The sequence below is a fragment of the Hermetia illucens genome, chromosome 1 (assembly GCF_905115235.1).
Source record: "Hermetia illucens chromosome 1, iHerIll2.2.curated.20191125, whole genome shotgun sequence".
Classification (NCBI taxonomy): domain Eukaryota; kingdom Metazoa; phylum Arthropoda; class Insecta; order Diptera; family Stratiomyidae; genus Hermetia; species Hermetia illucens.
The window spans coordinates 1086306-1111512 of record NC_051849.1 but is presented as its reverse complement, the minus strand read 5'-3'; the positions used below and the strand labels follow the sequence as shown (position 1 = coordinate 1111512).

Below are 25207 nucleotides of genomic sequence, written 5' to 3'. Positions count from 1 at the left end.
GCGCGGCAATCCGCTGTGCTCGGACCGTACTTTTCACTTCTTCTATAATATTTTCATCCTTGGAATGCAATTCACGTGATTCTATGCGGACTGGTCTCAGGAGTGTTGTTTATCGACGAAGTCCACATACTCGACTTGGAAACATTCGCGAAACGGTCGGCAACATTCCTAACGGAAAGGAATAATAAATATATGGTGTAGACTTATGTACGCTTTGATATACTGTTAAATAGATTTACGGTTTTATTCCTAAAAAAAAATGCATTTGTGGGTTCGGCCTGCGTTGTCGACTAGATCAGTTTCACCGAGTCTTCGCTTTAACACTCGCGTCGAAAAGAAATTTGCTTTTTATTAGTCAAGATGTCGATCGACAACAAAGACGCGGCAGGCCCATCGGACCCGCAAGTGACCGCCCTCGCCGTGCGCGTCCCTCCGTTTTGGCGGCGGAACCCGGAGCTGTGGTTCGTGCATTTGGAAGCACAGTTCCAGATGTCCGGGATCACAACGGACGCGACCCGTTTTAATCACGCGGCGATCGGCCTGGACGAGGAGTCCATCGTGCTCGTGTCTGACGTAGTGAAATCGGCTTCATATTCACTACTCAAGACTGAATTAATCAGGCGCCTGTCAGTAAGTGAGTCAGCAAAACTGGATCACTTGCTGGCAGGCCTAACGTTGGGAGATCGGACTCCCAGCCAATTGCTGCGCGAAATGAAGCAATTAGGTGGGAGTAAGATCGACGACGAGTTTGGCTGCGTCGGCTCCCGGAAGGCACCCAGGCGATCCTCGCGTGTGTCTCAGGTTCCTTGGAGGCACTGGCAGCTGCGGCTGACAAAGTGCACGAGGTGCACGTACGCCCGAGCATAGCGGCCGTTCAACAGCCATCGGACGAGGTGGGCGACTTAAGGAGCGAAATAGCCGCCTTAACAGCCAGTGTGGCTGAGATGCGGGCGACGCTGGACGCTCAGCGTTCGGGCGCCAGATCACGAACTCACTTGCGGTCTGCCACCCGAAATGGGCGATCAGGTAGCAGGTCGTCAGGACAGTACCACCTCATCGATACTGGTGCGGAGGTTTCGGTTCTTCCCGTACCTCGGCAACATCAACTATTTCCACAACCGCTCAAACTGGCGCTGGCAAATTCCTCCCGCATAAACACATACGGGTATAGGCAAGTGGACATGAGTCTTGGCTTGCATAGGACGTTTTCGTGGCGTTTCATCCTGGCGGATGTCAGCTTCCCCATACTAGGCGCAGACTTCCTGTGTCACTATGGATTGCTGGTAGACTTGCAAAACAAGTCTCTTATAGATTCCACGACCAACCTTAATTCGTCGGGACAAATGGTATCTCACCCAGGCAATAATCTTTCCGTTCTTTTAGAAGACATTACCGACTCTCGTGTTCGGGCACTTCTCCAAAAGTTCAGCCAGATTACTATCGAGTGTAGTCTCTCCAAACCAGTGAAGCACAATGTGCAGCACCACATTATCACTACTGGTTCCCCGATCTGCTCTGTTGGTATTCCCCACTGCATATGGTCCCTAAGCCAAACGGCGAATGGCGCCCATGTGGGGATTACAGAAGGCTAAACGCACAGACTGTTCCTGACCGATATCCAATTCTACTCATCCACGACTTTGCGCATCACCTCGCGAATTGCCGCATCTTTTCCACCTTGGAAATAACAAAGGCTAATCACCAAATCCCAGTAGCTCCTGAAGACATTCCAAAGACGGCAATATGTACACCCTTTGGACTTTTCGAGTTCACCCGAATGACTTTCGGATTGTGCAATGCGGCGCAAACCTTTCAAAGGTTCATCCACTCGGTCCTGCGACACCTCGACTTCTGTTTCATATATTTGGATGATGTTTTGGTCGCTTCTTCCACTGAGTCTGAGCACTTAGCCCATCTCGAGTGCATTTTTCAACGTCTCCTTGAGGCCGGTTTAGTCCTAAACATTGAGAAATGCAAATTTCTTCAAAAACAAGTGAGATTCCTCGGCCATTTCATTTCACCTGAAGGAATAGAGCCCGACCCAGACAAGGTGCAAGCGATAACAAGCTTCCCGCGTCCAAAGACAGTGAAGGAGTTGAGGAGGTTCTTGGGCGTCGTTTCTTGCCCAAGGCCGCCCATCACCAGTCCAAACCTCCTTGACTTAAAATGAAATTTGTTTGCCTTTTTTTAGTAGACATTTTTAATCTCAACAGGGAGGCGACAGATTCGATTTCCTGACATTCCCGAGACTCCCTTTAAGACAAATTGGGAAAGAAAAGCTCCGTCTCTTGCGCAACATCAACCGATCGTTTGTTTAAAACTCCCGTTTTTATTGAAAATATATATATAATCGAGGGAATTGTAACGGATGAAAGACGATAGCAAATATAAAACTTTGCACAGATCAAATTTGACATGAATAAGGGGGAAATGCTTACCTATCAGGGCAACGCTACGTGGAGGGAGTTCATTTTAAAACACGGAACAGGATGTACGTCCACAACCAGTGACTGGTTAGTGCATCCAAGAACCACCACATTAGCGCCACCTCCGCCTAAGAGAACTTTTACATAATCAACTGACTGACTCGGTCGCAGCCCTGGCAGCACTATAAACAATATGGCGAATTGCTGTCAGTCCGTCGTGTCGTCAGATTGTCGAACTTGATCTGATTTATTTTCTATATTTTAAGCACGGAAGTAAATTATAAAATAAATTGCCGTGAGGACTAGTCCGGTGCACGCGGAGTGCTAATGCAATTGGCATTAAGTAATCGCGATTTCGTTTCGATTGTGCTGCACAAAGGTCGGGCCGCCGACTCCGCCGTGTGCATGAGTGTGAGTGAAACATAAAAGGGCGTATTAAAAAACGAAGAAGTGATAAAACGAATTTCTGCCTTCTGTGAGCCTGTCCGCCTGCTCCTGCCGCTGGAGTCGTCCGGTGCTTGGCCGTGGCCCTGCTGCCACTGCGACTGCACACATTGCATCGCTTCTTATCTGCATTCCGATTTCCGACTTGGATTTCCACTCCGGCCGCGAGCAAAAAACGAAACGTCGCAGAAGCAGAGCCGTAAATAAACCCTGAGCGCAACGTCGTCGCCGCGGCGGCCGCTGCTGATCAGATGGGCCTGAAGTCAAGAGTGGAAGGCCATCCGGGCGGCCACCAGTTCATGAGGAGCGACTTCTGGCGCAGTTTGTGCAATTGATTTGCACACGCGAGCGGCCCACTGGCGTGTCTAATTGATAGGCCGTCTCGTCTCATTGCCGTGCGCGGCTCGTCGCAACCCGCGGCCGTACGAGTTTTGACAGTTGGTGGCCTGCAAAAAGTGGACGGCATCGATCCGTTCGGATTTTGGCATGTGGGCAGCCCAACATCTGCCCGTGTGCCATTGTGCCGCATTTCGTGGCTGCAGTCGCTTGCAAATCTCATTTCCGCACGGGGAGGAGGAGGCCAGGCGCTAACCTAAAAGAGCCGAGAAAAGTGCGTGCAGTATGACTCGTCCGCCGTGTGGATGTGTGAGTGCATGTGCGACTGCACTTGAAGCAGAACAGTGGCGTAGGTCAGCACCGGCGCTGAAAGCAATACTACATGTACTCGGCAGGAGTGGGACTTATCGAACTTGGCCAGTAATCCCGTCGCCTCACTTCTTCGCGTGCTCTAAGACCAGCGGATAGGCAGCCTTGCGTCACCCGCACAGCTCCTTTCCTAGCTCCCGTCCCAATGACGATCCCCATGCGACACTCCTTGCTGCCAAGTAACCGAGTCTCTTCTACTTTTTAGATTGTACCAATCGCTCCCCCTAATATGATTTTGTGAAGAATATCGACGACCAGCAGCTGAAAGACCGACAACGTTGATATCGACATCATCACTTACATCAGCATCGAGGATTCTACCTTCCTTCGATCATTATAAGCATAAAGACGACAAAATAGCTTCGAATAGGTGCCAATACTTGGCGATGCCTGGAAGTCGTTCGAGTACGACTGACCAAGAATTAAGTAGATCGCCTAGAGAAAGCGGTGAAGACTCTGAAGATGAAAGCGAAATACTTGAGGAAAGTCCATGCGGCCGATGGCTCAAGCGTCGCGAAGAGGTAAATAGTTTAGAGCACGGGCGGCCGTGGGCGCCGTCCGTAACATTATTTCGTTAAGTGTCTCTAGCGTAAGTCATAGCAATTTCTGAATCACCGACGACGAATTCTCAACGAATGCGTCACTTGTTTTCTGGTGTGGCCGAGCACGTGGACAATTGGATACTAATTTGAATACAAATTAAATGGGTGAATAATGGGAAGCGAAATCGTCGAGGCTATTGGTTAGGTTTGTAGCTGGTAAATCACTACCGTCATCTTTAGGTAATGCGCTCGTATCGGATGGCTCTGAGAGAACTAATGGGCTTAGAATTCTGCACTGATGCGAATAAGAGTTTTATCTTTGGAGATTCCGACGAAGAGATGTGTGTCGTCATAGCAATGAGCATTGTGTTTAGTATAAGGCCTACAAATAAGTTCTGTCGGTTTTTTTTTTTTAAATTTGAAGCTTTATTGTGAAAAATTGGTTATACATTCATTGTTCACAGTATTGACCATCGCTAGCCACAACTTTCTTCCATCTTTCAGGCAATTCATAGATACTATCTTGCCAAAAATTGGCCGGCTTGGCCGCTATCCACTCATCGAGCCACTTTTTGAGTTCGTCGTAATTGGAGAAGTGCTGGTCAACCAGGCCATGCTGCATCGACCTGAACAAATAGTAATCAGAAGGAGCAATGTCTGAAGAGTACGGCGGGTGGGGTAGGACTTCTCATTTCAACATATCTAGATATGTTTTAACGGGCTGTGCAACATGTGGACGAGCATTGTCATATTGCAAAATAACTTTATCATGCCTTTGCTGGTATTGCGCCCGTTTTTTCTTGAGTTCGCGGCTCAAACGCATCATTTGACGTCGGTAGAGTTTGCCCGTGACCGTTTCATTCGGTTTTAGCAGCTCATAGTATACCACACCCAGCTGGTCCCACCATATACACAGCATGATCTTCTCACCATGAATATTCGCTTTGGCCGTCGATGATGAGGCATGGCCGGAGTATCCCCACGTTGCCCGACGCTTGGGATTATCGTAATGGATCCACTTTTCATCGCCAGTAACTATTCGATGCAGAAAACCCTTCCTTTCTTGTCGTTGGAGCAGTTGTTCGCACGTGAAAAAACGGCGTTCGACGTCTCTTGGCTTCAGTTCATACGGAATCCAATTTCCGAGCTTTCGGATCATTCCCATTGCTTTTAGACGGTGGGAAATGGCTTGCTGAGTGACTCCAAGTGTTTTTCCAAGTTCTTCTTGCGTTTGCGATGGATCTTGGTCGAGCATTGCCTCTAATTCTTCATCTTCAAAAAATGTTGGCCGTCCGGCGCGCTCTTCGTCTTCCAAGTCAAAATTGCCACTTTTAAACCATCCAAACCACCTCTGACACGTTCGTTCAGATAGAGCATGGTCACCATAAACTTCCACCAAAATGCGATGACTTTCGGTTGCTTTTTTCTTTATATTGAAATAATGAAGTAGAACTCCCCGCAAAAACACATTATTTGGTACAAAATTGGCCATTTTCGTTGATGAAAAAAGTATTGTTGTTTACACTTCAATTAAATAATTTATACTGACGTTTGTGCCTATTGACAGTAGCTTTCCGATGAATGTTTGGGAATGTGGATCGTGTGTGTGTGTGTGTATGGTGGGGGAAAAGCTACAGCTTCTGAGCACTCAGGCCGTGTTGGCCGATTGTACTCGCCTCCACCGTCTAACGGAATATTCCGGATTCGTTAACTGCTACCTGTCGCAATTGGAGCACATCGACACCAAAGATCTGATGCCTGATGCGTCCATAGGCGGGGCATTCACATAGGAAATGCTCCGTGGATTCCGCTTCCTCATTACAGGAGGGACACGTATCATCTTCGGTAATTCCTATTCTGAACATATGCCCAGCTAGTGAATTATGGTCTGTCAGAATGCCCACAATACATCTGCAAGTCCTCCTGCTTTTCAACAGGATAAACTTTGCGGTATGTATGTTCGGTTCTGACAGGAAAAGTTTGGTGTGTCGAGCAGCATTTAGGCTCTGCCACCTGTCATTATGGGAAACTTGTTCCCAGTTTTTGAAAACAGATTTAGCCAATGCTACTGATACCCCAATTGCTGGCTCCGGTTCCGGCATAGGGAAGATTGACCCCTCTTTCGCTAAAGCATCCGAGATTTCATTTCCCTCTATGCCACAGTGACCAGGTACCCAGAGTAGTTCCACCGTATTGAATCTAGACATAGAGTTCAAACGGTTTCTGCATTCCTGAACGATTTTCGAGGTGATCAAAGGACTACTCAATGCCCTCAGTGCAGCTTGACTGTCACTGCAGATTGCGATGCGCCTGCCCTTCAACCGCTCGTCAATCACCCAGTTTGCCACCCTTAGGATCGCATAAACTTCGGCTTGAAAAACCGTGGCATATTGACCCAAAGGAAAAGCCCACTTCTCGTTTTTATTCGAGAGGTACACTCCGGCTCCAGAACCCACTTCTGTTTTTGAACCATTGGTGTAGAAGACTTCCATATATCCCGCCACGCATTCCTCTGGGTCTTCCCAGTCCTCTCTATGCTTCAGGGTAACTACATATCTTCTACCAAACAGATGTATGGGGACATGAAAATCGGAAGGCATTGTAAGAACTGGATTCAGTCCTCCCAGTAACTCTTCCAATGCTCTGTGCCCCCCACATCCGTTGTTTTCCCATAGATCTAATCGAATTAGCCTATGAGCTGCTCTCATTGTAGTGCTTTGAATAAATACATCCAGGGGCTGCAAATTGAGTAGTGCATTCAGAGCTGCGCCGGATGTCGTGCTCATGGCACCAGTGATACCCAGACAAACAGTTCTTTGCAGTGCGGCTAGTTTACGGTGAAAACCTTTTTGTCTCACCTTAACCCACCACACTACGGATGCATATACGAACATCGGCCTAATGATGGCAATGTATATCCACATTACCACATGAGGCCTGAGTCCCCATGTCGAGGCAAAGGTCCGTCTGCCCAACCCATAAGCTGTGAGAGCTCGTTTCATCTTTACCTCTACTTGTTTGTTCCAAAGAAGTTTTTTATCTAGAGTGACCCCCAGATATTTCACTTCTTCAGAGAGTTGAAGGGTAGTACCCCTCATCTCAGGGAGACAAAGTCCATCCAGTTTTCTTCTTTTTGTGAATAAAACCATTGTGGTTTTATTTGGATTAACTGACAAACCATGTCTAAGGCACCAGCTGTCTAACAAATCAACGGCACGCTGTATATCCCTACACACCGTTCCAAGATCCCGGTCAACAGCAAGTACAGCCACGTCATCAGCATAAGCTTGAACGTGTATTGGCAAATTTTGACCCCTACCTCAGCGCACAGCAATCTTTGCGTTAGCATAGCATGGATCCACTTAATTAAAGCATCATCAACACCATGCGCTCTGGCGGCATCACAAAGTTTTTGAAAAGGCGTACAGTCAAAAGCTCCTTCAATGTCCACGAACACCCCCATCGCGTACTCACCATTCAAAGTTGCATCCTCTATCTTTGTGACCAAAGAATGAAGAGCAGACTCACAGGACTTTCCACGTTGGTAAGCATGTTGGTTTTCACTAAGTAGATGTGATCTAAGTGCGTTTCCACGAATGTGACGAATGTCCACCAGTCTCTCCAAACCTTTCACCAAGAATGTAGAAAAGCTGATCTGTCTGAAGTTCTGAAGGAAAAGACGATAAACACTTCACTGAGCATGTGACTAAAAATAATTGCAGAAAGTACAAATTTACCTACTTTGCTGGAGCATAAAATGTATAATCTAACCCTCTGGAATGAATGACGCACGGTCTTACGTGTAACTTACGTATACATCTTGTCTCTGTTTCAAAATCTTCATTTAATGTCAGTTTCACATCTCCAAGAACATTTGGCATAGACAAGAAAAAGTGGTAATCACTTGGCACTGAAAGGTGAATGGATAAGGACCTGCTAGAACGTGATGCCGCTTCTAGTCAATTTTAGCCTTCATTCAGTCCAATTGGTGACAATGTATGCCCTTATTAAACAGATCTAATAGAAAATAATACCCTCGCTAAACCACTAAACGCACAACAGAACATTTCTAACCGTTTCAACCCTGGTTTAGCCATCGTTTCGGACGTTTTAACAGATAGACTCGAACCATGATCGTTTCCACTTAACATTCTCATTTCCCGTCGCCAGTCACCATTCTTTCAAAAAATATTCGATTTCTTTCCTTTGCTAAGGACTCACAGATGAGAATATCGGGACAACATTCACAGCTTTAACCACATGGCTTGCGTTGTCGTCTTTATTACACAAATTTCGTCTCGTTTTGTACATTTCCATCCGTGCAATTCATCGGCTTAAAAACCATAAGTCGCCAGGGGCCGATGGAATTACGGCCGAATTGGTTAAATATGGAGAAAACCAACTACGCCAAGTTGATGAACATCAACTAACGGTCAGGGTGGGAAGACATCACACAGTGTAGCAATTATAGAGATATCGCGTTGCTAAGTACCATCTATAACATTGCTAGGCCGGACAACCCCATACGCCCAGAATATCATTTGCCAATACCAAAGAGGCTTCACTACAAGCAGGTCAGGTGAGGTCAGATTCTCTCTGCGGCAATCGATGGAAAAATTGCTAAAAAGTAACTGATTTTCTGATTAGCTGATCATCTTTTCATCGACTTCAAGCCTGCCTAAGACAGCATAGCCAGAGTAAAACTGTACACGGCCATGAGAGAATTTGTTACTCCGACGAAATTGATAAGATTGACTAGACTGACACTGACCAATGTGCGAGGCCAGATAAAAGCAGCTCTCAAGACCTTTCAATATCAACAACGATCTAAGACAAGGGGATATCCTATAATGCGTCCTCTTTAAGCTGGCCCTGGAGAAAATGATTCGCGATGCAGACGGCAATTCAATAGCCACCATCCTCTTCAAGTCCACTCAACTACTGGCCTACGCTGACAATATTGATTTTATGGACCTTGGCCTTGTTCGAGAGAAGAATCCCCCGAAAAATGTTTGCCCCCTACATGAGGATGGACGATTCCGTAGCCTAAATAATGACGAAATCTATGAGCGATATCTACAGCATGAAAACTTTTAATTAAAAAAAGAAACTAAAAACTCGTTAAAGCAAGAATACCGACTTATGTCGTTTCGTCCAAGGCAGAGGCAACTCAACAGATGCTGGCTCACTCCTGTCTTGGTTTCGACCGCCTCTTGCTGGTTTCTTTGACGGAATTGTCAGGTATAAGCTTCGCCAAATTCAAAACTATAATATATTCTATGACCATATTCTAAGTGCCCAGATAGCTTAGTGGCTAGAGCACAAGGCTATCGTAGCGGAAGGTTGCGTTTCAAATCGCACTGGTGGCAGTGGAATTTGTATCGTGACTTGCCGTCGGACACCATGGGATGCATTTGGTCTGCCCGTTTTGACTTTCAGCGGCCGGTGATCGAATGAAATATATAATAATTCGGCCGACCGGCCAAACATGTTTGTTTGGGATTTGAACGAGAAGTTCATCTTTGTTTAGGCTGTGATCGAGAATTGTGTGGGCATCTTTATCGCTAATGAACATTTTTAAGGTTTTGTATGAATCCGTCCGTTTGTCTGCCTGTGTTTCACACCCGATTTATTCGGAAACGGCTAGACCGATTGTCACGAAAATTGGTGAGAGCGTGTGGTCTTCCCTTTACATACAGCATACATGTGAGTGTCCGGATAGCTGAGTGGTTAGAGCACAAGGCTGTCATGTCGCGCACAAAATTATCTCAAATTTGCATCTTAACGCCTTCCACGTCTAGAATTGAGACGCTGAAAATTAAAGGCGAGACATGCCCGGGAGGAAAGTTATCAAAAGAAAGAGTAACTGTGATTGTGGTAGCCAACATGAGCGGTACAGTTAGAAAATAGCTCGTAATCGGGAAATTTTAACATCCTAGATGTTCTAAAAATGTACGGCTCATACTTTTTTTATGTCGCAAAGGCACTATCAAGCGGTGCCGAATACTTTTTCGGTAAACGCCTAACTTTCCCCCGATCGATGCAACCTCAAGTCAATCGTGAATATCCTCATTTCCGGGGTGATTATAATCCAAAGTAACATTTTCGCCATCATTACCTCGAAGCGCCGTTCATTGCCTTTAAAATCGGTCAACACTCAGGACCATAGAAAGCGACAAGGCGGACTACACTGCGGTAAATGTTGGGTTTGAGACGCTCGTTGGTAGGTCGATAGTAAAGAATGCCATTTCATCCAGGTTGCGCTAATGCATGAAGTAATTTCATAACGCAGGGCACCATTGGCTTATAGCATTGATCCGAGATATTTAAATCGCTCAGTTATAGGTGTCACTGACAGCGATAATGCTTGTTTCATTACAATTGGTCGGCAAAAATTCTGTTTTATTCAGTTTCAATCTGATTAGTTATATGAAGCGATCATTCTATTTTTGAACAAATTGCTCGAAATCAGCTTTGCTATAAGACACCAGAAAAACGTCATCTGTATAAAGTATTGTACAGGGCGCTGGCGTTAGATGTTCCGTGGGATAGTGTCCATAATAAAAGCAAAGAGGCATAGTGAGACAAAGCAGAATCGTGGTAGAGCAATTTAACCTGGTCGACAGATGAGTTCGTGTTGCACACGGTCAAATGCTTCTACCAGATCCGGAAATGCTATGTAAAGAGAGCGATGTTTCTCACGGTGTTTCTCTTGGCAACCCCGGCTTGATTCACGGTTATTTCAACGATATCGCGAATACGGTTGTCAAGAATAAAATCTTCATTCTCGTTATTAACACAACGAATGCGAGTCTAAAACGCAATACCGTCTACATCGTATCGTAAAACTGTTTGTAATGGACCACGGGGGTACCAGCGTTTTATCGTCGAGAACCTTATGGTAGAGGCGTTTCTTTTCACGGCACAAGCTAAGAATCTCGGGTGATGAATCACTTACCCAAGAACTGCATAGGTTCCTTTGCGGATCGTATCTTTAATTTGATTGCTCCATTCTTCGACATTCCCAAGAGTTAGTAATTCCGTAAATAAGACAATTTCTTTTTTTTTTCTCACGAGATCGCCGTCATTTAATGCATGGCGGGTCATTGCCATACTCACGCTCTTTTATCGGTGGCTCCCTTCGCAAGACAGCAATCAACGGCCGATGGGGGCCTCATAGGAAACGGCATTTCAGTTAGTGACAGTGATAAAATGTCATCATATGAGGATATATAGTGAACCTGCGTTTTACTGTCCCCACTGTAAAGTATTGGAAGATGAGACAATCGTTTGATAAACCATGTACTCACACGATCATGATTGCCCAGAAAGTCGATTATACGCTCGCCCCCCACACTGCGTACTCCAAACCCTTTCCCACAGTGGCATCTATTGCCCTCTACTTTTTCACCCACATAACCATTAAGGTCGCCCGTAAAGACGTTGCAGGTTTTCGTATTGAAAAGTTGCCAGAAGATATCTTTCTCGCCATCGGATCGACTTGGCCTATTTGTGAGCTGATATAATAATAAGTTTTAATGGCATCACGGTAACCCTCTGAGATGGTAACGTCGACACCATATTGAGTCCGTGGGCTACCAAAAAAGAGAAATTTATAGCCTTTTTTATCGCGTTCACGTCCTATGTCGAAGCTTTTGTCACCGCACTATCGAGTTTTACCTCATATCAATATGCCTTTTCCAAAAGGCTCTTGTGAGTTCTTCCGTTTCAGTTTTTATTTATTTCTGGTCTCCAAAACCTATTATCTTTGTGCATATACTCTTTCGCAAAAGCTAATTGTTTGTTTTGGTTTGGTTTATTGATAAATTACTTCGACCAAAACCAGGTGCTGCTCTCAAATCTTTTCAAATTATGCACTTTCGGTCCGATCAATTTTACAAAAAAATGTCGAACGCTATCAGGATATTTTCGTCTCAAATATATGAAGATCTTTACATTCACACAAAATTCCGATACAAAGTGTAGATTTCCCAGCAAATTGTATGTTGCAAACAAAAAATGATAAATCGATTTTTATTTGTCACAAGGTCAGAAAATAAGATTTCCTAAGAGGGACGAGAAATTTTCACGCCAACTTGTAAATAGCCAATGGTTTTTCATTTGTCTCATATTTAAAGCTCCTTTTTTGAACTCCTGGCATTTCAACTAATCCTTACGATTACATTTTAGGGTAGGTGGGTAGATGAATGCGTTTACGCACAGAGTGTTGGACTCCCGCAACAGCACGCTGGCGGACTACCAACTAAACACATTACTTCGGGCTAGCCCTCCCGCTCTCCCGGCTTTGGGAGCCTTCAAGTCAGGGAATTCCTTTCACCAACGGGAGGGGAGGGGAGGAAGGGAGTTGTTAGTTCAGGGAACCCCTTACCGTCCGATCCCTCTGCCGGTCGAGTTCAATCTTCTTCGTAGTAAGAAGAGCCCGAACATAATGCGCAATACGATTCCAGCTGCCAGCGCTCTTCAGCATCTCTCTGACAATGTTGTCTGGAGAGAGCTCCTCTGTGTCTGTATAAAGCTGCTGGCGGAGGCCGTACCACCTCTCGCAAGAGAAAAATGTGTGTTCAGCGTCATCTGCCACTCTATTGCAGAACACACAATCAGGAGATCGCGCCTTCCCAACCCTGTGCAGGTAAGACTGAAAACCTCCATGCCCACTTAGAAGTTGGGTAAGGAAGTAATCAATCTCACCGTGCTTTCTGTTCAACCATGGGTCTAATTTGTCAATGAGCCGCGCAGTCCATCTGCCCCATGGTTCATTTTGCCAAGGGTAAGGGTGCGTTGACGTTCTTCACGGACGACCACCTCTTTTAAGTTTTCGCCCTTACGGCGGTAGATAGCTTTGCGCTCCTTGGCAAGGAGGGCAACGGGGATCCCCCAACCCGCAATCACCATCACAGCCGGTTCGGAGACGGTGCGATAAGCAGACGCCACTCGCAAAGCTCCCCGCCTCTGCACTTGAGCGAGACGTTTACGATGCACCTCCTTGTCAAGGGCATCAGCCCATACCTCCGAACCATAGAGAAGGACGGACTGCGTTGCTCCCATGAGGAGACGTCTCCTAGTTGATATAGAGCCGCCGACATTCGCCATTAGCCGACTCAAGGCCGCGACTCCTGCTGCAGCCCTGTCCGCGGCTGCTTTGATTTGCTCGAAGAAGCTCATCTTCGAGTCGAGCATTAAACCAAGGTATTTAATCGCTGGTTTTGACTCTATAGTCAACTCGCCGATCGATATGGGACACAAGGTCGGGATTCTCCTTCTGGTCAGGATGACTACTTCGGTTTTTTCCAGCGCAAGGTTGAAACCGTGAGCAGTCATCTATCCGCTTACCCGTCGCATCAATATGCCAAGTCTGCTTTGCGCCTGTTCAACAGTGCGTCCGGCAACAAGTGCCGCAACGTCGACTGCATAACCAACCAGGCGCGACTCTTCGGGCATATCGAGTCTGAGCAGACTATCGTGTCCGGCCCTAGGATGGATCCCTGCGCTACTCCCGACGTGATTTCCATCCTCATCTGGCTCTCTAGCATCTCATAGAGCAGGGAGCGGTCTTTCAGATAATCCCTCAATATCCGCAAGAGATAGCTTGGCACGTGAAAGGAGTTCTCTAGTGTGTCTAGCATATCTGTCCATCTTACGGAATTGAAGGCATTTCTGACATCAAGCGTTAAGAGGAGCAGTATCCGTCGAGATCGGCGGCTGTGTGCCCCGGCTCGATTAAACGCATGTACAACCTCCATAATAGCATCCACTGTAGATTTCCCTGTTCTAAATCCGAACTGCCTTGCGGATAAGTCCCCGGCATCACGAATCGCTTCAGCGAGTCTACCCCTGATGAGCTTCTCGAGCACTTTTCCGGCCGTGTCAAGCATACACAGCGGTCGGTATACAGACGGGAGCTCCGGGCCTCCTTTACCCTTACTGATCAACGCAAGTCTGGCCACTTTCCAGCGACAAGGGAAAATGCCCTCCTTCAAGCAGCAATTCTGGCCGTTGGCGGAACACCAGTTTGTAAACTTCCGCCGGAATGCCATCAGGACCTGGCGTCTTCCTGTTTTTCATAGTGAGAACCGCTTCTTCGAGTTCTCCCATTGTGAAAAGGGGGCAATCCACGACGCTTTTCGCGCTATTTACATCAACCCGTACAGGGTGTCTGGGGAACATTGCCCGCACAATGCGATCCATCTGGTCGATGCTCAATATGCAGGGCTTCCGCAGAGCCCCGATTTTCCGAGTGACAAGCTTATAGCCAAGTCCCCACGGGTCATCATTCACCTCATTAACAAGATTTTGCCAGCCGCGAGCTTTGCTTTTATTTATAGCGCTGCGGAGTCTCCTTTTTGCTGATCTATATTGTGCCTTTATGGCACATGCCACCTCGTTGGCGTACAAACGGCGGAGCTTATGACACTCCTTCCGTAGGTCGGCAATTTCTGCCGTCCACCAGTAAATAGAAGGCTTGTCGCGCCTGGGGCCTCTCCGGGGCATGGAAGCCTCACACGCCGTCGTTATCAGATTCATCACTGAATTTACGACGGTGTCAGCTGCGACATCACCACCCCCCGGAGTGCCCCCCAGCGCGGCCCTACCTGCTCCAAGAGCTTCGACGAACTTTCCGATGTTCACCCTCGCGACATTCCACACGCAGGGGGAACGTCGTGTTGTTGCTCGCCGGCAAGTAGCGTCAAACATTTCGAACGTAATGTACTGATGATCACTTGCCGAGAAATCTTCTAGGACTCGCCACCCGTCCACCGATGATGCCAGAGATTCCGACGCAAAAGTGATGTCAGGAATGGTTCCTTCACAACCTGGGCGCCGAAACGTTGGCGTGGATCCGGTGTTTAAAACTACGAGCCCGGTTCTCGCTGCCATTTCCAGAATCCGTTTCCCTCTGGAATCTGATTGAGGCATGCCCCATTCAAGAGCCCTGGCATTAAAATCACCGCCAACCAGAATTCGTCCATTTTTTCCATTGGAATAAATACACACACTACATTGTCTTTAGTCCAAATCATATTGTCCAATACAAAAGTCCTTTTAGTCTCGACGGAGAAATTATTACTCTCGACTTAATGTGATGAGAAATTATAGGGAATTTTACTAATGATTCAAACGAAGGCTTTCCTTTACTTTTCTACTCATATTTTGAAGGCATAACACATCCACATTAATCATGGTTTGATTTCATTGCAGGTCGAACAAAGAGATGTACCAGGAATCGACTGTGCTCACTTGGCTATGGATACCGAAGAGGGTGTAGAGGTGGTATGGAATGAAGTTCAATTTTCGGAACGTAAAAATTTCAAAGCGCAAGAGGAAAAAATACAGCAGGTTTTTGAAAATCTAACACAGCTAGAGCATCCTAACATAGTGAAATTTCATCGATATTGGACCGATACTCATAATGACAAACCTCGGGTAAGTGTTGGCACCCTTGCGTTACTAAGAAACTCGGCAAACTCCAATTTTACCTTTGCTCCCCAAAGGTCATATTCATTACGGAGTATATGTCTTCGGGATCCTTGAAACAATTTTTAAAGAGAACAAAACGCAACGTTAAAAGGCTGCCGCTACAGGCGTGGAAAAGATGGTGTACTCAAATTCTGTCTGCTCTAAGGTTCGTATGTTGTCTTCGTGAGCGCTGGACGCTTTCGACTCACCGTCTCGTTCTTCCCTAGCTACTTGCATTCCTGCTCGCCGCCTATTATACATGGCAACTTGACCTGTGATACAATATTTATTCAACATAATGGTTTAGTTAAAATTGGTAGTGTAGCTCCAGATGCAATTCATCATCATGTGAAAACATGTAGAGAAAATATGAAAAATATGCACTTTATAGCTCCAGAATATGGATGTAAGTATATTGATTAGTACACGTGGACGATGGCGACCAACCAGATTATTCGTTGCAGCTGCTTTAACTCCTGCCATTGATATCTTTTCGTTTGGAATGTGCGCTTTAGAAATGGCTGCTTTAGAAATCCAAGGCAACGGTGATTCGGGAACCTTAGTCACGGAAGAGAACATAACTCGCACCATAGAAAGTCTTGATGACGAACAACAGAAGGACTTTATTTTCAAGTGCCTAAATAAAGACCCTGCTGAACGTCCAAGCGCCCACGAGCTCTTGTTCCATCCCCTGTTGTTCGAAGTGCATTCACTGAAGTTGCTTGCAGCGCATTGTCTCGTCGATTCAGCACGTAAGGATTACTGACATAAACATTTTGAAAATGACCCTCCTCCTCACGAGCTCACTCATAGGCTTGCTAGATAGATTTCATGTAGGCATTGTTAAAGTCAACAATGTTTGTTTGAATCCCACTCATGCGTCGTGTCATTGATGTTTTGACTATTATTCGTTTGTTGTTTCGCTCATGATTTTCATCGTGTTCTTATAATTATGGCTTTTTGATTTTCCTTCACATCATCACGATTAAAATAGTTGGATTTTATTTAATTATTTATTTATTGTTGATTTCGTACTTTTATAACAGCAAATTTTTCGGAAACTATTATCGATGAAATGATGCAGCGTCTTTACAAACCTGACGTTATTCTTGCAGACATAAAAGGGGACCGAGAAATTTTGGAGTTCAAGCTAGCAGATGTGCCGTCAGCGGAAAAGCTAGAAAAATTCGTAGAAGATGTTAAGTAAGTAAACTTTTGGCTCATTCGAGTTCAGTTTGGCCTTTGTTGCTCTTCATTTTCCCCCGTTTTGAATTGAAGCGACTTACAATGTACGTCTAGCCGTTTATTTTACTACCCCAGTGACTCACGGATGTGAATATCGCTTCTTTACACGTTTCAGATATGGCATTTATCCATTAACGGCATTTGCTGCAAAAAAGCCACCTCATGCACGGCCTAGAGCTATTTCACCTGAGACAGCAGAATCTGTTAAGTCCGTAACACCAGAACCAATTGATGTAGAAACTAGGAGAGTAGTAAATATGATGTGTAGTGTTAAGCCAAGAGAAGATAGCTGTGATTTATTAGTAAGTTCTTTCGCCCAGTGCAATATTCATTCAGTTTCACTTGCCGTACACTAACCTTGCACCATTTTTCCTATTTTATAACTGAACAGATGACGATATTACTTCGAATGGACGACAAAATGAATCGACAATTGACGTGTCAAGTATCTCAAGACGACTCGGCTAATCTTCTTTCAAATGAGCTCGTGCATTTAGGTTTTATTCACGAAGTAAGTATAACTAAAACATCGTTCAATAAGTCCCGGGACTAACTATGAAAACAACATTTTATCCGCAAAATTCTTTATTATTCATCAACATAATCTCCTTCAAGTGTAATACAATCATTTCAACGCTTCTCTAACTTGTCAACGCCATGTTTGTAGAACGATTTGTCTTTTGACTCAAAATGAGCCTCAGTAGCAGCGATCACCTTCTCATTTGAGCCAAATCTTTTTCCCTGGAGCATCTTTTTGAGATCCGCAAAGAGCCAGTAGTCGCTGGGGGCCAGATCCGGCGAGTACGGAGGATGAGGAAGCAGTTGGAAGCCTAATTCGTTGAATTTGGTCATCGTTTTGATTGACTTGTGGCACGGTGCGTTGTCTTGATGAAAGATAGCTTTCTTCTTCTTCATGTGTAGGCGTTTTTTCGCTATTTCGGCCTTCAAACGATCCAATAACACCATGTAGTAGTCGCTATTGATGGTTTTTCCTTTTTCGATGTAGTCAATGAAAATTATGCCATTCGCATTCTAGAATACGGACGCCATCACTTTGCCGGCCGACTGTTGTGTTTTTGGACGTTTCGGGCGGCTTTCACCGGTCGTACGCCATTCAGCTGACTGCCGACTTGACTCCGGAGTGAAATGGTGAATCCATGTTTCGTCCACTGTCACATATCGACGCAAAAAATCCTGTTTATTGCGAGTAAACAGTGCCAAACAGCTCTCCGAATCATTGATACGTTGTTGCTTTTGTTCCATTGTGAGCAAACGCGGCACCCATTTGGAAAAAACCTTTTTCATAGCCAATTTTTCGTGCAAAATAGTAAATGCACTACCAGTTGATGTGTTCACCATCTTAGCTATTTCACGCACTTCATTTTGCGGTCACCCATCACGATTTTCAATACTTGCTTGGTGTTTTCGGGAGTTGTGTGTGTGTGTGTGTATGGTGGGGAGAAGCTACAACTTCTGAGCACTCAGGCCGTGTTGGCCCATTGTACTCGCGTCCCCCGTCTAACGGAATATTCCGGATTCGTTAACGTATCGCAGGATTTCCATTAGTGGATGTGATGCTACCCGTCGCAATTGGAGAACATCGGCACCAAAGATCTGATGCCTGATGCGTCCATAGGCGGAGCATTCACTTAGGAAATGCTCCGTGGATTCCACTTCCTCATTACAGAAGGGACACGTATCATCTTCGGTAATTCCTATTCTGAACATATGCCCAGCCTGTCAGAATGCCCACAATACACCTGCAAGTCCTGCTTTTCGACAGGATAAACTTTGCGGTACGTATGTTGGGTTCTGGCGGGAAAAGTTTGGTGTGTCGAGCAGCATTTAAGCTCTGCCACCTGTCATTATGGGAAACTTATTCCCAGTTTTTGAAAACAGATTTAGCCAATGCTACTGATACCCCAATTGCTGACTCCGGTCCCGGCATATGGGAGATTGACCCCTCTTTCGCTAAAGCGTCCGAGATTTCATTTCCCTCTATGCCACAGTGACCAGGTACCCAGAGTAGTTCCACCGTATTGAATCTAGACATAGAGTTCAAACGGTTTCTGCATTCCTGAACGATTTTCGAGGTGATCAAAGGACTGCTCAATGCCCTCAGTGCAGCTTGACTGTCACTGCAGATTGCGATGCGCCTGCCCTTCAACCGCTCGTCAATCACCCTTAGGATCGCATAAACGTCGGCTTGAAAAACCGTTGTATATTGTCCGAAAGGAAAAGCCCACTTCTCGTTTTTATTCGAGAGGTAGACTCCGGCTCCAGAACCGGTTTTTGAGCAATCGGTGTAGAAGACTTCCGTATATCCCGCCACGCATTCCTCTGGGTCTTCCCAGTCCTCTCTACGCTTCAGGGTAACTACATATCTTCTACCAAACAGATGTATGGGGACACGAGAATCGGAAGGCATTGTAAGAACTGGATTCAGTCCTCCCAGTAACTCTTCCAATGCTCTGTGCCCCCCACATCCGTTGTTTTCCCATAGATCTAATCGAATTAGCCTATGAGCTGCTCTCATTGCAGTGCTTTGAATAAATATATCCAGGGGCTGCAAATTGAGTAGTGCATTCAGAGCTGCGCCGGATGTCGTGCTCATGGCACCAGTGATACCCAGCCAAACAGTTCTTTGCAGTGCAGCTAGTTTACGGTGAAAACCTTTTTGTCTCACCTTAACCCACCACACTACGGATGCATATACGAACATCGGCCTAATGGCAACGTATATCCACATTACCACATGAGGCCTGAGTCCCCATGTCGAGGCAAAGGTCCGTCTGCACAGCCCATAAGCTGTGAGAGCTCGTTTCATCTTTACCTCTACATGTTTGTTCCAAAGAAGTTTTTTATCTAGAGTAACCCCCAGGTATTTCACTTCTTCGGAGAGTTGAAGGGTAGTACCCCTCATCTCAGGGAGACAAAGTCCATCCAGTTTTCTCCTTTTTGTGAATAAAACCATTGTGGTTTTATTTGGATTAACTGACAAACCATATCTAAGGCACCAGCTGTATAGCAAATCAACGGCACGCTGTATATTCCTACACACCGTTCCAAGATCCCGATCAACATCAAGTACAGCCACGTCATCAGCATAAGCTTGAACGTGTATTGGCAAATTTTGCAGTTCGCATAGCAGTGAGTCGATCAGCATACTCGACAGAAGCGGCGAAAGCACACCTCCTTGGGGGCAGCCCTTCGTTGCTTCCGTAGTCAGGTAGCGATCGACTCCTACCTCAGCGCACAACAATCTTTGCGTTAGCATAGCCTGGATCCATTTAATTAAAGCATCATCAACACCATGCGCTCTGGCGGCATCACAAAGTTTTTGAAAAGGCGCACAGTCAAAAGCTCCTTCAATGTCCACGAACACCCCCATCGCGTACTCACCATTCAAAGTTGCATCCTCTATCTTTGTGACAAAGAATGAAGAGCAGACTCACAGGACTTTCCACGTTGGTAAGCATGTTGGTTTTCACTAAGTAGGTGTGACCTAAGTGCGTTTCCACGAATGTGACGCTCCACCAGTCTCTCCAAACCTTTCAGCAAGAATGAAGTCAAGCTGATATGTCTGAAGTTCTTTGGATTAGAATAGTCATCTTTCCCAGGTTTCGGTATGAAAACTACTTTAACCTGTTGCCAAGAAGAAGGCACGTAGCCCAGAGCAAGACATCCTCTAAAAATATTTCTTAGAGGTCGCTCTAAATGCTCCATACCCTCCTTTAGCATTGCCGGATAGATGCCATCCATGCCAGGTGCTTTGAAATGTTCAAAGGACAGTATCGTAGCTCTCACCTTTTCAAGGGTAACAACCGCTTTCGCAGTGTTCCAGTTCCTCTTGCAACACTTGCGTGTTGAAGGGGTTCGGGAGTTACTGCGTTCCGCATCATTTGTATCATCACGACCGCGTTTCAAGTTAACATACCACCGACAAATGGTTGTTTTCGACGGAGTAGAGTCCGGATAACGTTTTTCAAGCCATTGCTGAGCTTGAACAGTGTTTTTTCCGCTTTAGAAAACAATGTTTTATCAACACACGAAACTCGTTTTGGTCCATTTTTTCACGATTGCAAAGGTCGCGTCACTTTAACCACTATAGCTTTCTTGCTTATGTTTCGAATTACATCAAATTTTGACACATCTTATCTGAAGGTTGGTACTTCTGAACTTTGGTATATAAATGACATTATTAGCGCCATCTCGACGCTAGTCCCGGGACTTATTGAACGATGTGTTATAGCTGACTTGGTTACAAATGTTCGCCGATATCTGCTCAATACGGTTGCTACTGATCGCATTTACTTATCAATGCCCGGCCAGGATTGCGCACTGGTTGACTGCTCCTCTAAACAATCAAATTTTAATTGCAGACGGATCGCGAGAAAATCGCCGCACTGATAGAAGACACGTTACGCAGTAGTTTCAATAAACAGCATCAGCTGCATATCAGTGCATTGCATCAATCGTCGAATGAAGCCATGAAACATTTTTCAACACATCAAACAGGTGAGAGATTTCTTCCTTTCTTTGTTCCCACTCTTGCAAAACGAACACTGACCGCTCGATTTCCATTGAAGGTAATGATCGAGGATGGGTTGTTGCTGATACAGATTGCCCTTCGAATACATCGGGCGGGCCTTCGACGCCTGGTGAATCACATAGTAACGAAGAATTAGAGGATACTGTCAAAAATGCTATAGAGACTGAAATTGCTTGCAATGAAAATAAAAAAGTACAGGAAGCCGCGAATGAAAGTCAAACTTTGAAAACTGAGTGATGAAATAACTTTTCCTGAGACTAGACTAATAACAAATATATTAATAAATAATTCTATGTAATAAACTCAACAGGAACCCTAGTGGACAAGATTAAACGAGAAACAGCATATTATAAAAAAAACAAACCTACATAACGAGAAATTCAATATCTTGATCAACAACCAACCAGTTTAGTTTTATAAAAATATATTCCTCATTTTAATTATTTTTCTATTTATTGTCAAAATTTCTTGTGCTTTCCTTTTTTAATTATAAATAAGATAAAAGTTAGGAACATAGCACTAAAGCTCTTTAACTATTTGTTTGCTGGATCAAACACGAGAAAAATGAAGATTACAATCAAGACTTTGTTGTTAACTTTTTTTTTTTGAATTTCGAAGTAACGAAAACATACTTTGGAAGCTAGAACTACAAAAGAAAACAATGAGAAAAAAATAAAATTTCATGCAAGCAGTATAAATACATTTCATCCATTTGAGAAACCGTTGTTTGACTTAACTGCACCGAATACCCGATGGGCTTTACAGACGCTCCAATTGTATATTGATCGGATCCCCGACAAGCATTAAGTTATGGATTTTCCGAAGACGATCATCGTAAAATTCTTACTAAGAATGATGCAAATAATCTCTCGAAGATTGATTTCTGATGCCATTTGAGTAGCGTTTTTCTAAATCTGTCAAGAAGAATTTTCTAAGGTATTTAAAATAGGCATCTGTCTGACAATGAACGAAAGACCTTGTGTAGTAGTGAGTTTTGCTGCCCTACCCTGCGGCCTTTTCGCTTATAGTAAGTCATATCAAAGTTAATTTCATCCTGTCCAGCTCCCTAGATTAAATAGAAAGTCTACGAGGTGCACTTGTTGAAGCTTTTTTTTTTCACAGTTGAGATTTTCCCATCAGATAAGTGCCTGCGATTGTAATATGATTTGGGAGGCTATCTCATCCATTTCAGCAGTCTGTATGTTGGGTCTTTATTATATTTCCCCATCGTGTGTGGATGAACAAGGGGATGCCCTGCGTCCTCTTTAACCTGGCCCTTGAGAAAGTGATCCGTGATGCTGAGGTAAATGCAAGAGGTACGATCCTCATTAAGTCCACCCAACTACTGGCCTATGCTGACGATATCGACATCATGGGAAGAAGCACCCGAGACGTAAAAACTGCCTTCATCCAGATCGAGCAGGCGGCGATTATCGGGAGATCTTGGGCTGCACATCAATGAAGGCAAGACAAAATGTATAGTGGCAACGTCAGCACCGAAGACGAATCAACCAACAATATCAAACCGCACTGGTCAAACACGAAGAAGAATAAGGATAGGAGAATACAACTTTGAGACCGTTGACAATTTCTCCCATCTAGGGTCGAAAACCACAACCGATAACAACTACGATGATGAAATCTGCGCACGGTTGTTGTCGGCCAACAGAGCCTATTTCAGCTTACAAAAACTGTTCCGCTCGAAACATCTCACCATAGGGTCAAAGCTCTTACTGTACAATACTATGATCTTGCCAGTCCTTATGTATTCCTCGGAAACTTGGGTTCTTAGCAAGAAAAATTGCGAACTTTTGGCCGCGTTCGAGAGAAGAATCCTCCGAAGAATTTTTGGCCCCCTACATGAGGGTGGACGATTCCGTAGCGTAAATAACGACGGAATCTATGAGCGATACCATGACCGTCCGGTTGTGGATAAAATCCGGCTCAATAGGTTACGGTGGGCGGGTCACTTAATCCGTATGGAAGAGGATGATCCAGCCCGGAAAGTCTATAAGGGCAATATCTATGGTAGAAAAAGAAGACGAGGCAGACCCTGCCTAAGATGGAGCGATGGCGTAGGTCAGGACGCCAGACAGCTTTTAGGGATATCAAATTGGTGGACCTCGGCGCAAAACCGGGATGTCTGGAGTTCCTTATTAAGGCAGGCCTAGACCGGATACCGGTTGTTGCGCCGTTGATGACGATGATCGTGTGTAGATAACAGTGACCGGCAGTGGCCTGGCGCCCGTGAAAACAAAGGAAGCATTGTATCTCATGCTTAACTTTTATTTAGTTATGGTAGAAGAAAAATAACAGAAAGAACTACTGTAAGAAAATGTAATACAGCTCAAACTCCTGATTCTTAACAGTGGCTCGACAGAACAAGAACATAACAGCAACCGATTGCGATATACATTCCTTGGGAGGTATTTTATTTATTTGTTATTATGATTTCCGAGTTGTCGCAATCTCGGCAGATGCCCGATTTTACCTAATACTAGCACTAAGTACCAAGCATTTAGGCTCGGCCGATCCTAAGTACTTAAAAACTAAAGGGGCGGCGGTGGTAGGTCAATGGGAGAATCCGTCAAGAGCTCTCCGTAACATCGAGCACGTATGCAGAATAGTGTACTTCTGCATGGTTTAAACCAGACTGTGCAAAAGTCCCACGACATCAAGGGAAGCTGTGAGGGATTTAGGTTGAATACCTGTAGGTGACAATATTATGGGAACTACAACCACCCGCTCGAGACGCCCAATTTCTTTGATTTTCCGAGCCAGTGGCTCATAGTTCACCTTCTTTTCCACGTATTTCCGTTCGATGTTGCTGTTATGGGGGATAGTAATATCAATTATATACGCGGAGCGACCCGTCTTGTCAACTAACAGTACGTCAAGCGTGTTATGTGGAGTATGGCGATCAGTTAGAACTTTCCGGTCCCAATACATGTCGTAAGCAGAACTATTAAGTACTGCTTGCAGCTCGTATCGGTAAACCAAACATGTTCCCGTGATCAGTGCATGCTTGTATGCAAGGTTTTGATGGATAACCTTACATACAGCATTATGCCCGGTGATGTATTGCACCGGTGCCATAACAGTACAGCCAAAAATGAGATGTCCAACGTCTCTAACGCCGAACCACAGATTCTGCACTGGTCGTTCTCCACCCGTTCTTTCATGATGAGCTTTTTATAAGCTCGGGTGGCGACCACGCCATCCTGAATGGCACACATGAACCCCTCCGTCTCAGCAAAGAGCTCCCCAGCACACAGCCATCTGTTCGACAGATGCAAATCGACAAATGGCTGCCAAAGACAATTCACGTGTTTACCGTGCATTGCCTTCGACTTCCATTCATCGATCCGCTCTTGGTCCGACTTCACCCCACTCAGAGGATTGAAAGATCGATCCTTCAAGTTAAGTGGAGTCAGTCCACAGTCTGCCTTACAGACAGCCGCATGCAAGGGACTCGCCTGCTCTTTACTGTAAAAATAAGCGCGCAGCGAGTCGACTTGGCGATGATGTTGTGCCGCCACGTCAACCACGCCCCTACCTCCGATGTCACGAGGCAGGTTCATCCGCTCCACGGCAGACTTTGGGTGATGCATTCGGAATTTGGACATAGTTGTCCGTATCCGCCGCTGGACGTTTTCCAGGTCGGTCTTCGTCCACGGCAATATTCCGAATGCATAAGCCAGTGAAGGGATAGCGAATACATTCAACGCGCTTATTTTATTCTTCCCCGAGAGATGCGATTTCAGCACCAGCTTTACACGTCGCAGGAATTCGGACAGCAGAGCTTCCTTCAGATCACC

General features: G+C 45.3%; 1 protein-coding gene across 2 annotated transcripts; it reads left to right on the top strand.

Annotated features, from left to right (window-relative positions):
• The first annotated feature begins 2618 nt into the window (after positions 1–2618).
• Positions 2619–22109, top strand: LOC119661537 (nuclear receptor-binding protein homolog). Of its 2 annotated transcripts, none has more exons than XM_038070917.1 (11): positions 2619–2837; positions 3781–4096; positions 15335–15559; positions 15628–15758; positions 15820–15998; positions 16057–16344; positions 16708–16795; positions 16953–17139; positions 17229–17348; positions 21220–21355; positions 21427–22109. In XM_038070917.1, exons 2-11 carry the CDS (start codon positions 3962–3964, stop codon positions 21624–21626), a joined length of 1689 nt encoding a protein of 562 aa, XP_037926845.1. In that variant the 5' UTR covers positions 2619–2837; positions 3781–3961; the 3' UTR covers positions 21627–22109. The 2 variants fall into 2 exon arrangements, with proteins under 2 accessions (XP_037926845.1, XP_037926844.1); XM_038070916.1 differs by having other exon boundaries at positions 16639–16795.
• Positions 22110–25207: the final 3098 nt, after the last annotated feature.